Genomic DNA, 13318 nt, shown 5'->3' with positions numbered 1-13318 from the left:
GGGACGCTTTCGGAGCGATTCGCGAAGGCGCGAGCGTGGCAGCTCAGTTGTTGCGCTCTGGAGACAAGGGAGCGTGTGTACACTGAGAAAGGTTCAGCCGCGTTTTAGAGAAAAACAGAAACGGAAGAGAGTTCGAGTGACTTCGTTTGCTCGTCTGTTCTTACGTACACGTCACTCGAGCGAGAACGTCACGTGTGAAAAAAACAAAAACAAGAATTAATGAAGCCGCGTGTTTGTGAACACTACAGTGAGCAGTAAGCGAATTTTCGCGATATCTTTTAATGCTAGTGGCAAGAGCACCAAGTGAGATTCTTTTTTCCCTTCTAAGCGTTTGTGGTTAAACACTAACTTTCTGTATTCTAAATACTCATGAAAAGTCTTCCACATAATAGAAATCTATCGTTCTGGTATAAGTTAAGGAAGGAATGAAGGAAGGAAGTAACAAAAGAGAGAAGGCAAAGAGGTACGTTAACCAGAAAGAAATCCGGTTGGCTACCTTACACTGGGGGATTAGGGAAGGGGACAGCTACCCAACACTGGGGGATTAGGGAAGAGGACAAGAAAGATGAGAAAGAGGGAAAAGAGAGAAAAAAGGAGAGACTGACAGTAATTTCACTGCAGCGTGTAGAACTCCACCGAATGTTAGAGGCGTTCGCACAAACCCGTCCTTCTCAAGAAACGCAGCAGGGTTTTCACTGCCTTGTGGGCTGTCGAGGGATGTGGACGTCGCTGTAATAGCACCTGCACAGAAAGAGGCCGATCATCCAGCCGCCGCATTGCGTTGGCAAGTACTTGTCTGTCTGAGGCAAATCGAAGACAGTGGCACGGCAGGTGTTCGATATTTTCATCGGTGCCGCAGACATCGCGTGCCGCACTGTCAGTCATTCCGATTAACGTGGTATAAGCTTTCGTGAAGGCAACTCCCAGCCAAAGTCGAAGAGTTATGTGAGATGTATATGGTACGGGAGGTTAACCTCACCCATAGTATAAGGGACGAATAATTGTAGGAATAATTAAAATAATTATTCTTGTTAGTTAAAAGATTGTGAGCAGCTCGCATCGTTGCGATAGCTGGCAGCACATATCTCAGTCAAATAAAAGTTTATCCAATAAAAAAAATAAAAGTTTATCCAATCTCAGTCACACGCTTTTTCCCCATATCATGCCACCCACGAGACCCTCTTTAGAAACTCGCGAAAAGCAACGTTAAACCAGAGAATAGACAAGAGCATATACGAACGCCGATGTGTTGGTGCCCCTGCCAAACCTATAATCAAGGGTGGGGCCGCCTCGAAAATTTTTACGCGATAGCTTTGAAGATCACGTTTCGCATACATTTTGTCGTCGCCGCCTGTGGTTGTGAGCGGAAAAATCAGCTTCACCCATGAGCTATAATTCGAGGTAGATGCAAATAAAGTAATAATAAAACAATCCCCAGTTAACGTGAAAACAGGAACACGAACTTTTGACCCTTCGCTCCGTGGCGCGATCCGTGTAGCCACTTGGCCACCACGTATAGCACGCTAATGGGGAGCTATTTAGATACACCATCAACCCTTGGTACAACGCACACCTCGGAGGGGCTTTAGCGCCTTTATTATAACCAGCGAGATGGCGCAAGAGGTCCACGGGCTTGCTTTCAGTGGCGTTGCGTACATGGATATATAGGAGCCAGAGGGCGTCCACACTTTGGCTTTCCTTGCAGCACGCTTGCGATATTCACCAAAAATCGAAGTCAGGCTGGCGATTGGGAAGGCGATACGAACGCGGTTCGTTGATGCTATCCAGTTCAATGTTAATCAACATTTTGCTTAGAAAAAATTGCGGGAATAAAATGCCAGGATAAGAGCAAACATCTACTGTGTTAACAGCCGTACGAGACTCCTGTGCCACTTTTTTGTTGGCGTCAATTATCCGGAGAGCAGACATATGAATACATCCAGACATCTATGTTCCGGTAATAAGAAAACAAAGCAGTTCATAACATCAGAATTTCAGACTTACATAAAAAGAAGTATACATTAAAAACATGCCGAAAACTGCGTACCAGGGGCGTTCTATACTCTAGAAAGTCAATCTCAAGCGTCCTCCGAAATTGTTTTTTTTTTTCATAGTATTGCGTATACGTCTCGCAAGACGGTGCGTAAGTGAAAGCGGTAGTATTGGACGTACGTGCTAAGCATAAAATAGCGTATAAAACACAAAACAGTAATACAAAATTTACAAAGTGTTGCAAAAAAAGAACGTATTGAGGCAGCAGCCATCTTATTGCTTCGAAGCTGCGAGTATCGGATGCCTTCGGTTCTCGCGCCAGTGGGGTGGTCCCCTCTGAGCGGTTTGTTATTCAAGATTCCAATTTACCTGGCTGCATACTGTTCGCATTTGAGATGGCATTCACTCAAACAAGTGTCACTGCTCGCTGATCACACGCATCCATTCGGGAAAAAGGATTGACACTTGTGCTGTATCTCTAGCTCATTGTAAATGTATCAAGTTCAATGCACAAGTTGATGCCTCCGTTTATCAACCAACGTCTCTACAAGAGCATACCAAGTTTTGTTTTTTACGAGTGACCATTTATTTCTGGCCTGTCGCGTCGCTGGAAAGTTTGCATTTCTACGGTTAGAAAAATTGTGACTACTTATGGTGTACTGGATATACCTCGCTACTGTATTGGTCATCCAAGTGAGTACAACGAGATCTATAGAAAGAGCGCTTTTCCTGCTATCACTGTGAATGTTCTGCGTGTGCCATGCAGGCGTGACGTTTTCACGTATATTATACACCGCAGCAACGCCTCCCTCCGATACATTATTCTCATGCACATATCCGTTTATAAGCAGGCTATGCAATAATAATGAATTTATATTTCATCCCTTTCTATAGGGATGAAAAAAAAATCTGTAAACAGGAGTTCTGTGTTCGACACGACGTTTCGACAGGTGTACTTCGTCTTGCCCTTCCTGCCGTTTCTTTAATATCCCTGTCTGGCTGCGTTTACGTCAAATTCACCGCTGAATATCCGCGGAATGTTACATGAAAAAACAAATCTTAGCGCAACTTAGAAGTGTGCCAGCTTGGGCTGGTTGGCATGGCATGACGTTAGTTATAGCGCGAGAACAAAACGACGACACAGAGACAAGAAGTACACGAAGGACACGAGCGCTCGTGTCCTTCGTGTCCTTCGTGTCCTTCTTGTGTCTGTGTCGTCGTTTTGTTCTCGCGCTATAACTATCGTCCATAGCGCAACCTCGTGCTGTTTGCGAACGGCGATATATGGTATAAGTGGTGGATCAGAAGGCTACCTTGTTTACTCGAATGCCATCAGCACTATTATCATTGGCTAATCCAGGTTATTTGGTTAGTAACTTTGGTTTGACAAATATTTTTGGTTGGGCGAGTTGGCGTACGTTCGCAATTGGATCTAAGGTGCGAAAATAGTAAAAAACACAAAGAGAAAAAAAAGGCGCTTTGTCTCGTGTCCTCTCTCGTGCTTGTGTCTATTTTCACCCCTTAAATTCCAATAGTTAATTTAGGCTGCTGTTGGCTTCCCGCGGTTATACCAGCAAAACTTATCCCCGTTTGATATCGACACGACAATGCTCTCGCATATACATCGGCAACACCCAAGTGTATTCCATCCGCATTTTTTTTCTTTACTGTGTAGCCTGCTTTTCGGTGGCCGATATATTCCCACGATACAGTCGTTTTCTACGAACATCACCAGCAACAACGAATACGGACTTAGAGCTGTTTGCTCCGTTCGTTTCATTCAGGTGTGGTTCCAAAACCGGAGAGCCAAGTTCCGCAAGCAGGAGAGGCTGAACCAGCAGAAGCAGTCGGCGTCCTCCTCGAGCTCGGGCTCGGACGCCGGTCTCACCACGTCACCCATCAGCACCACGGCAGACTCGACGACGCACACCTCCAGTGCCAAGGACTCCAAGGACGTCAAGGTTATGCTGCAGTCGCAAGACGTCAAGCACCTCAACGGTAAGCCGAGAGGTTGAACAAACTAGATTCCCGATGGATTCTTAAGTATCAGAACTAAGAGATAGTCGAACGCCAAATTGTAAGTACTGCAGCATTTTTTTTGTTGGTCGTCACCTGAATGCGGCTGCCGTGATGAAGAATCTAAACCCTCTGTGGAGCTACACGTACATACACACAAACACGCACACATACACACAAACGCACACACATACGTGCACTTAAACACACTGTCTCTGTGTGTGTGTGCGTGCGTGTACGCGCGCGCGCGCGCGCGCGCGCGTGTGTGTGTGTGTGTGTGTGTGTGTGTGTGTGTGTGTGTGTGTGTGTGTGTGTGTGTGTGTGTGTGTGGTTTATATGTGCAGCGCAGTTATTCTCATGTCTCATGGTCACGCCGTGGTCAATATATATAAAACATAGCAGACAACGCTCACACCTAGCGCAAAATAAACGAAGCCTAAGATGATATAAACTAGAGAAATAACAAAAAAGTTAAATTTCATAATTCATCAAAATTGCAAAACAAGCTTCTTAAAAATGTGGCTCATGATACCCATTTCCGACAAGAGGGCGCCACCACCTCGGCAAGTACGCAATTTCCAAGGAAATCGCTGCAGGTTGACTCATGGCTACGCACTTCCTCAGGTATTGTGGCAGGGGAGTCGCATTAAATGTGAGATTTAGAACTACAGCAAGACCCACACAAGGACGACATTAGCGCAGGCTTTTTGAGTGAGCGTGTCACGTGTTGTTTTTTTTCACGACGAAGGGTTTTCCTGTTTCCACTAATATCGAACAACGCAGTCTAGTTTAAGGTCACGTCTTTTTTTTCCCATCTCACTATATATACATTTTTATCCCTTTATCCCCTTCCCTCAGCGTAGGATAGCAAACCAGACTTTCAGCTCATTGACCTTCCTGCTTTTCCTTCCATATCTTACTACTCCTACAACAGCTTCCCAAATTGGTCAATAGAAGCTTCGCTTGAAAAGGCGAACAATTCGCTGTAGTCCGTACTCCTACATGTGACAAGAGTAAGCTGCCTTGGTATTGAAGTTTGTTCACGAAAACTCAAAATATTTTGAGAACTGTAAATTCTTCTATGTGAGAGTGGTAAGCTACACCGTCAAGACATCTCTATTTAGAGAAATTTATTCTCACGGACAGTGAAGATCAATTACAATCCAACAGAACATCGCGACAGAACACAACATCCACAGACACACCAAAAGTTGTTACAAAACGATATGTTTATAAATGCATGCACGGAACACAACATACACAGATACTCCGTGAGACAAACAACTGCCAGACAACCGCCAAATGGTGTGCAGTAACGCCACCCGTCGAGCTCAGATATATTGTTAGATGTGTATATTCGTGTTCCTAGTTTTAGTACCGTTAACAAGCCATAAATGTTACTTTCGTTTCGAAAATGCAGTTTCTATTTGATTGGTTCTCACCACTTTTGGTTTTTTTTTTCCTGACATGAACGTATAGCAGATTCTTCTTTTAATGGGCACATACTGCATGGTAGAGTGTACTGCAATGATTGTAACAGTAAGATTAGTTTAAATGTATGAAAATAAATTCATGTGGGAAGAAAAATAGACGCTGCTACTTTCATAAAATAAAAAAAACGCACAAGATCCACTGAATGCTGCGGAGTCCATAAATTCCTTTTATTAGGAAGCAGCTCAGCTGTTTCTTCGATTTGTCTGTTATGTCTCACGCAAAAAAAAAAAACCTAAGTATGCTTTCACGGGGCAAGGGTGGCAGTGTTTTGTGCGTTTTTTTTTCCATGGCGCGTCGGAGCGTCCAAACTAGACGCACAGACGATGAACCGCCAGAACCACGGCGTCAGCGTCCTTCCTGCTGTTCTTGCGAAAGCGCATGTTCTTTTAGCGAGCTGCAGCGTGCATGCATCTCCGAAAGCGGTGACGTCATGACTCCCGGAAAAATGGCGACATCACCTCCATCCCCGGCTCAAACCATCCGCCTGCGAAGCTTCGTCCAGCACTGCCCGACGCTGTGCCTCGTCTGTTTCCATTAGTGTCGCGCGAGAGACGCGAAAGAGAAAAAAGTATCAAAGGGAAAACGAAGAGCTGTGCAACGCGGGTTCAGTGGAGGAACAGAGGCCCGGGCTTAGCAAGCTGAAGCAGGCTGTACGAAGGGACGAAAGCTCATTCGAGAAAGCAGAGAGGAAAGCTGGCCGAGGGAGTGAGGGCGGTGGGAAGAAAGAGAAATGGATGCTTGCGAGGGAAAGCACTGAGAAAGGGAGGCGGGAAGAGAACCTCGCGGCGTCCATCTTGAGCTGGCCTTCTTTATGTCCAGTGGCCACCGAGCGCCTAATGGCCAAGTTGCGTCGTCTGTCTCCAGGCATGGCGTCTGCTGCGCTAGGGATTTCACTCCCACTTCTCTCTTTCTCTCGTCGGTTCTCGAGGGACGCGAGAGTAGGCACTTCTGAGGAAGTACCACACCGAAGGCGATAGCGTTATGCGCGCGGCGCTCTCGTGGTGACGCATCTGATCTTGTGATTAGCGTTCGCGCGAAGCCGTTCTGCATGCGCTCTCTTGGACAGAAGTGTTTGATGTCGTGTTCCTGCGAGCAGACGCGGGTTACCTACTCCACGCCGACTAATGAGGTGTCCTTTTTGAGAAAAGAGAAAGCGAAGTCTGTGCCCGTGCTTGCGCATTTGGTTACTTACTGCCTAAATTGTATTGAGCTTGTCCGTGAAAAAAAAAATATTCACTTTTTCATTCTATCACCATCATTATTTTTCATCATCACCTTCATCGCCACGTTCGAAACAACCAATACGCGTACTTTAAAAAATAACAAGAAACGTAGAAAGATTGAGTATGTTAGTAGAAGTATAGCAGCAATTTTCACCGGTAATAGCGCACGTTTTCAACAACTTTTTCACTTAAGGCCCCAAAAAGAAGATCCTTAAAAGTATAAAGTGAAAGAAAAATAGAATATTGAAGCAGAAGGGGTGGAAAAAAATAAAAAACAAAAACACGCATCGTGTTTCCTTTGTTGCTTTTACGTTTGGCTTCGCAGCAAAATGAATTGCCCTTCCCCCCCCCCCCCCCCAAAAGAATTGCCCTCCCCCCTCCCCAAAAAACAAGCTTTACAAAAAAATGATTGTGAGAGAAGAAATCGAAATGCAATTTGTAAATAAAAGTCACAGTTCCGCCGCAAGAGCAAAGTAATGAATGCGATAGCAATAACTTGCAATGTAACGCTGAGAACGGCAAGCAGATCGAAACGTGCAGCGCCCGGCTCACGCACAAATGACGCATGAAAACAACATACACAGGACAAGAGCGAACTAACAACGCCTACAGCTCGACACTTGACGCGCTATTTAAACAAAAACGACGCACTAAACGTAATCACAATTACAGATGAGTGCAAACTAACAAGTGTCCTAGGTGTTATACTTCGCTGTGTATGAAAAGCGCGCTTTTTTCGGAAACGGGGCCTGTGCAGCGGAGCGGAGTGACGTTTATAGGCCCGGCGACTAACGAAATCGTTCCGGTGAAAGCCTAAGGCACACTATTCTACCCACCGGAGGATAAGCGGACGCGCACAATCACCTACCACCCCCCCCCCCCCAATTCCTGGGGCAAAGTACACCTGGTAGATAAGCGCGCATCGGTGCATCGTGACGAGATAAGCGCGCTGAGCTTGGGCGGCTTTTTTCATATATATATATATATATATATATATATATATATATATATATATAAGGGATTATAGGAAGTATCACGCAGGCTCTGATAGTATAGAAAAAGGAGTAATTCACACACAACGAACGTTTCAGCACAGTTTAGTCCGACGTTTCGACCGTGGGACCGGCCTTCGTCTGGGAAGGCCGGTCCCTTCGTGGGACCGGCCTTCCCAGACGAAGGCCGGTCCCACGGTCGAAACGTCGGACTAAACTGTGCTGAAACGTTCGTTGTGTGTGAATTACTCCTTTTTCTATATATATATATATATATATATATATATATATATATATATATATATATATATATATATATATATATATATATATATATATATATATATATATATATATATATATATATATATATATATATATATATAGTGAATGACGGTGTGTTGACGACGACAGAAAACCAGCCGAGACTGTCCATATAATTGCTCTCGCAATAAAAAAGTTTCATTTGAACGCTTTCGTAGTGCTGCAGGAGCTAAAGTGAATTTTAAGGACGCAAATGGAAAGCACTGGACCGTGAAAGAAAATTGAAAAAAAAAATGCTGGCCCCGTATCTGCATGTTTCACTGCAAATGTCGTCGAAAGACGATAGTCTTGCGTCTGAAGAAAGTGAACCAAACGTTTATTTGATGTACTGCGCGAGAAAATTGGTGAATTGTATTCTGGAGGCGCTGCGTTAGAGAGTCTTGATCCGTGCAGCGAAGGTGAACGAGCGCATCGAGGCACGTTAGACACGAGTGCTATCCGGCAGTTATCTTCGAAAACGAAGGAAGACGGGTGCGCAGCCCGTCTCGGAGGCGATAAGTTTTGAAACGCAAAGCGACGGACAGGTGACGTCACCATGTAGTCTTTGCAAAGCATTGGAAACACTTGCCTTTTTGAGCATCGCGTTGCATTGACAGCGCAGCGTGATAAGCGCTATGGTCCTTAGAGATACTTATGTATGCCTTCTCTAGTATAAAGGCACACATACAGAACAATGACGTGTTGTTATGGTGCCTCAGGTATGCGCAATAATTTTTTAAATTGAATGTTGCACAAATATGAACGCTTAAACTTGAGCAATATTGGTGGGCGCTGCGGATGGGGTTGGTCGTTTGAGGTATCGTCAGGTGCTATTTGGGGTATTGTTATGGCAGACAAACAGAAAAATGTACAGACGGACGGACAGACAGACGACCACAATTTTCGCGTTGAAGGATCCACAGAGCTGAACGGATGGCTCGCGCCAGTGGGGCCCTGGAATAGGGCACCACCCCGCCGGACAGATTTCGCTCTTCACCCTGTATATTCTTCGGGGCGCTGGAGTTCTAGCCTGTCTGGATTATGTACATAATAAAGTTTTCTACTACTACTACTACTACTACTACTACTACTACTACTACTACTACTACAAGAAAGACTATCGTCTTTAAAGAAGATTGATTGATTGATATGTGAGGTTTAACGTCCCAAAACCACCATATGATTATGAGTGGCGCCGTAGTGGAAGGCTCCGGAAATTTCGACCACCTCGGGTTATTTAACGTGCACCCAAATCTGAGCACACGGGCCTACGACATTTCCACCTCCCTCAGAAATGCAGCCGCCGCAGCTGGGATTTAATCCCGCGACCTGCGCGTTAGCAGCCGAGTACCTGAGCCACTAGACCACCGCGGCGGGGCTTTTTAAAGAAGAATATAGAATATTCGTGCATTCCTTTTTAGTCATTTTTACGTGTGGCTTCGCTGCAAAGTGATTAACACAGCAGGAAAGAGTGCTTTACAAAACGAATGGAACGAGAACAGGAATTCAAATACGATTTAGTAGTCTCATTTTGAAGTTGGGGTTGTGTTTATGTAAATCATTGAAAAGCAATCGTGTTCGCCATTCTTTCACTCGGTAAGTACTTACTTGCCTGTATTTCTACAACAAAGTGTTTCTTCCTTCACACTTTCAACTAAAACGTTAACCAAATCGCCCACATGCTTACTCAATGAGATCACTCCCCATGTGAACATTTTCCCGGAGTACATCTTCGTTATCTTGCTTTTACGCGTAATTAAGCTCACCAGATGATCACAGACCATCAATGAAATAGCGTTTTTAACGTCAAAGCTTAAAGAAAAATTCGGCAGATGCCACGTACCTTGGGAATTGATGTTATCGAAGCATGCGCATAGAAGGTGACTGTTTTAGATATTTCTTTAAGTGAGACGTTATAAGTAGCGTTTAATATCGGTAAAAATGCATGCACACACATACTTTGAGCAGCCGCACGAGTTTTATATTAGCAGTTGTTTAGAGCTGCGTAACCATGCCAATACCAACATGAATATTAGCAGCACCAGAAGCGGTAAGCTGATATGAAGAGCTGGGGTTTGCGCTGGTGCGCTCGAGGATGGTGGCCCTCAACACTGCTACACAAACAAATCAACTTCAGCGGATGGCGCCAAACTACAATTGACGGCAATTGACCTCGCAGTATATGATGCTCTAAAGAGGCCTCTTCCCCTACATGACATCAATGTGACGTGTTTTTCTTTTTTAACGCAGTTTCAAGAAATATTGTGACTCACTCTGTTTCACAGCATCTCATTGCCACGCAGACAACCTAGGTTCAATCCTCTCTCGGACCCAGAAATTACTAATACTTATTTCCTTTTCTCAATTTTTCTGACACGGACAAGGTGACTATTTTTCACTCACAACCAACGACGCCCACCCCGATGCCAACGCCGGTATTTCCGCGAAACAAGCTCTTTAACGCTATCGCGTTAAAACCATGAATGAACTGAACATAAAAATTACACAGACACGCACAAAGTGAATAAGGGTAGGCGAGGCCTCACCTGTAGCAATCTAAGAAATGTAATGCAAAAATAGGAAGGACGTGCCGCAATCGCTTGGAATATTCTAGGGCAGGTGCGTCTCTGAAACTGCGGTTGTTGTTCGAAATATCAAGTAGCGTTCTACAGTTTGTTGTATCGACTGCCGTGACTGAAACATTGACTATAGGACAGCTCAGTTGTAATGAATATGTACGAAACTTTCATATTTGTGTTATGGGGTCATACAACAACAGGGTGACATACAAGCGTAATTGCCGGACTAAAAGTCCGGCAACTTGATCACTGATGTTGAAATAGCATAAAACATCAGCATAGTGAACTTCGCGAAAATGTCGCGAGACCGGAGCTTGTTTTTCAATTTTTTAATATATATATATATATATATATATATATATATATATATATATATATATATATATATATATATATATATATATATATATATATATATATATATATATATATATATATATATATATATGATGTGAAGAAAATGTGGCATTTGTGACATCTTCTTTTACGTTATGATGGCATGGTTTGACATAAATGTGTTTGTGTGTTTATCTTGTGTGTTAACTTCACCGTATACGTGTATTTAGTGCGTGCTACAATTTGAGTACGAAAGGTCGACAGAGCTTAAATGAGTGGTGCAGAATTTACTGAAGGATTACCCGGCCGATGCACAACAGACATCGTATTTGTCGTTGTCGTTGTTGTGTTTGTTGTCGTCGTCGTCGTCGTTGTTGTTGTCGTCGTCGTCGTCGTTGTCGTCGTCGTCGTCGTCGTCGTCGTCGTCGTCGTCGTCGTCGTCGTCGTCGTCGTCGTCGTCGTCGTCGTCGTTGTTGTTGTTGTTGTTGTTGTTGTTGTTGTTGTTGTTGTTGTTGTTGTTGTTGTTGTTGTTGTTGTTGTTGTTGTTGTATAGAAGCAGTGCTTGTTCCTCGCTTACGAGTATACTCACCGTTCCACGCAGGCAAAGTCGTGGCCGCGGACAGCCCGTGCAGCCAGCAGCAGCCCCACATGTCGCCGCCCAAGTGGAGCTCGAGCCCGTGTGGCCAGCCTTCGTGCCTCGGCCCTTACCCTTACGGCTCCGGCCTGACGGGCGTCGACACCAAGCCCAGCTTGTCTCCGCAGATCTTCTGAAACTAGGTGGCGTGGCAGGATCGTGTGTGCGCGCCGCCACCGCCACCATCCCCGACTTTCACACAAACTTTGACAGTTGCCATCCGACACGACCAAATGGGATTGCAGGTAGATAACATCAAGTGGGATAGGACCTGGAGTGTTGTCGTCGCCTTCTTCTACTGCAAAGGAACAGCCGAATGATATGGGCCTACAGGTCAGGAGCGTTTGCAAGTAAACAGCCGCAACCGCGAAGTTGGGCAGACCCGGAAATCGGCGAGGGCCAAAGAAGGACCGACGTTCAAAGCTCAGTGGAGGTACCCTGGAAACTCCTTGGTAACTTTATGCGTCCCAAGCTTCGTGAGCGAACAAGCAAACGGCTGCGGCCGATTCACAATCTCGTAGATGAAAACACCGATTCAGTGCATTCTAATGAAACGTGTGTCAGACTGCGTGAGTGTGTACGTGTGAGACGTGTGTTAGTCACTGTGTGCTCCAGCGACAACGTCCTTTTGTCCATCCAGCGAGGAAAAAAGCAAAACAAAAACAGCCCTGAACTGCGTTTCAGCAGAGAAAGGTGTAGTTCGTTCATTTTGTGATCTTTCGCATTCGATTCGCTTCATTTCCGGCGTTGTTTTTTGCTTCACACGTGACTTTCGGTGCCAGGTGGAGACGAAAGAAAGAAAGTGTACTGTCCGACGCGGAGCAAGCGCCATCGCAAAAATCGCGGATGTGAAGAACGCTGTGTCTACGGCTTCAGTTATCTTGTGCTCTTCCGGCCGTTAAGAACTATCGCAAGAAACTTTTGTTTGTGTTTGCACATTTGGCAATATTATTTCTTATAGAGAAAGCGCCGACCTATTGTATCTTACGCTTCTGGTCTTACGTACAGAAGGAGCTCTGCGTCAGATATTCCTAGTCATGTTCTGCATTAAATATATTGCTTCTGAGAATTATTTATTACGACTTACATGGCGTGCTTCACAAAAATGTTTGTAAAATAACTATTCAATTTTGAGCTGTATAAGCCCAATCAAGGTGGGAAGTTTTTACGCTGGAATTATTTATTTCAACGTGACTATAAGAAGGGATTGTCAGATTGGTATCTTAAAGTGCGAAATCACGAAAAAAAAAATGCGTTCAATACGCAAGAATTGTCTGGAACTATCAAGCTGAAAAAGCCAACTTGTATCTTGCGAACAAAAAAAAAAACACGCAATTGCCATAGTGCTAAAGTAAATGAAAATGGAAGTAAAACGAGTTATGTCTAAGAAACATTGCAATCTTCCAGCATAAATTCTGTCAACGCAATTTCGCGAAGTAAATTTTGTTCTTAAGTGATTGGTGTGGTTATGAAACAACACTCCCGTAGCAAAAGTTGAACGTATGCGAATAAAATATGCTACGTACTCAAATTGTGCTGCTGTTTTCATGTACTTACTTTTCTGATAGATTTAGAAAGGAACGCTTCCATACCATTACGATAATATAGTAAGATGTTACAAAGAAATACCTGAAAACGACAGGAAGGAGATGGGAGCTTGCAATGAAAAAAAAATCGTGAACAGTTGTGTACTCGACCCGATGATGATGAAAATATTTTATTATGCAAATCCAATGAAAACAGGGAGGG

At 44.3% G+C, this 13318-nt stretch overlaps 1 protein-coding gene across 2 annotated transcripts in view; it reads left to right on the top strand.

The window, feature by feature from the left end:
- The window catches only part of LOC119169223 (uncharacterized), a 139053-nt gene extending 125953 nt beyond the window's left edge, over window positions 1–13100 (top strand). For both annotated transcript variants that reach the window (XM_075881557.1, XM_037420336.2), the window contains 2 exons: window positions 3777–3990; window positions 11537–13100. In XM_075881557.1, the coding sequence (XP_075737672.1) occupies window positions 3777–3990; window positions 11537–11706 (384 nt within the window). In that variant the 3' untranslated portion in view covers window positions 11707–13100. The remainder of the gene's footprint in view (window positions 1–3776; window positions 3991–11536) is intronic.
- The last annotated feature ends 218 nt before the right edge of the window (window positions 13101–13318 follow it).

The sequence above is a fragment of the Rhipicephalus microplus genome, chromosome 2 (assembly GCF_043290135.1).
Source record: "Rhipicephalus microplus isolate Deutch F79 chromosome 2, USDA_Rmic, whole genome shotgun sequence".
NCBI lineage: Eukaryota > Metazoa > Arthropoda > Arachnida > Ixodida > Ixodidae > Rhipicephalus > Rhipicephalus microplus.
The sequence above is the reverse complement of the archived record's forward strand: the minus strand, read 5'-3'. Positions and strand labels throughout refer to the sequence as shown.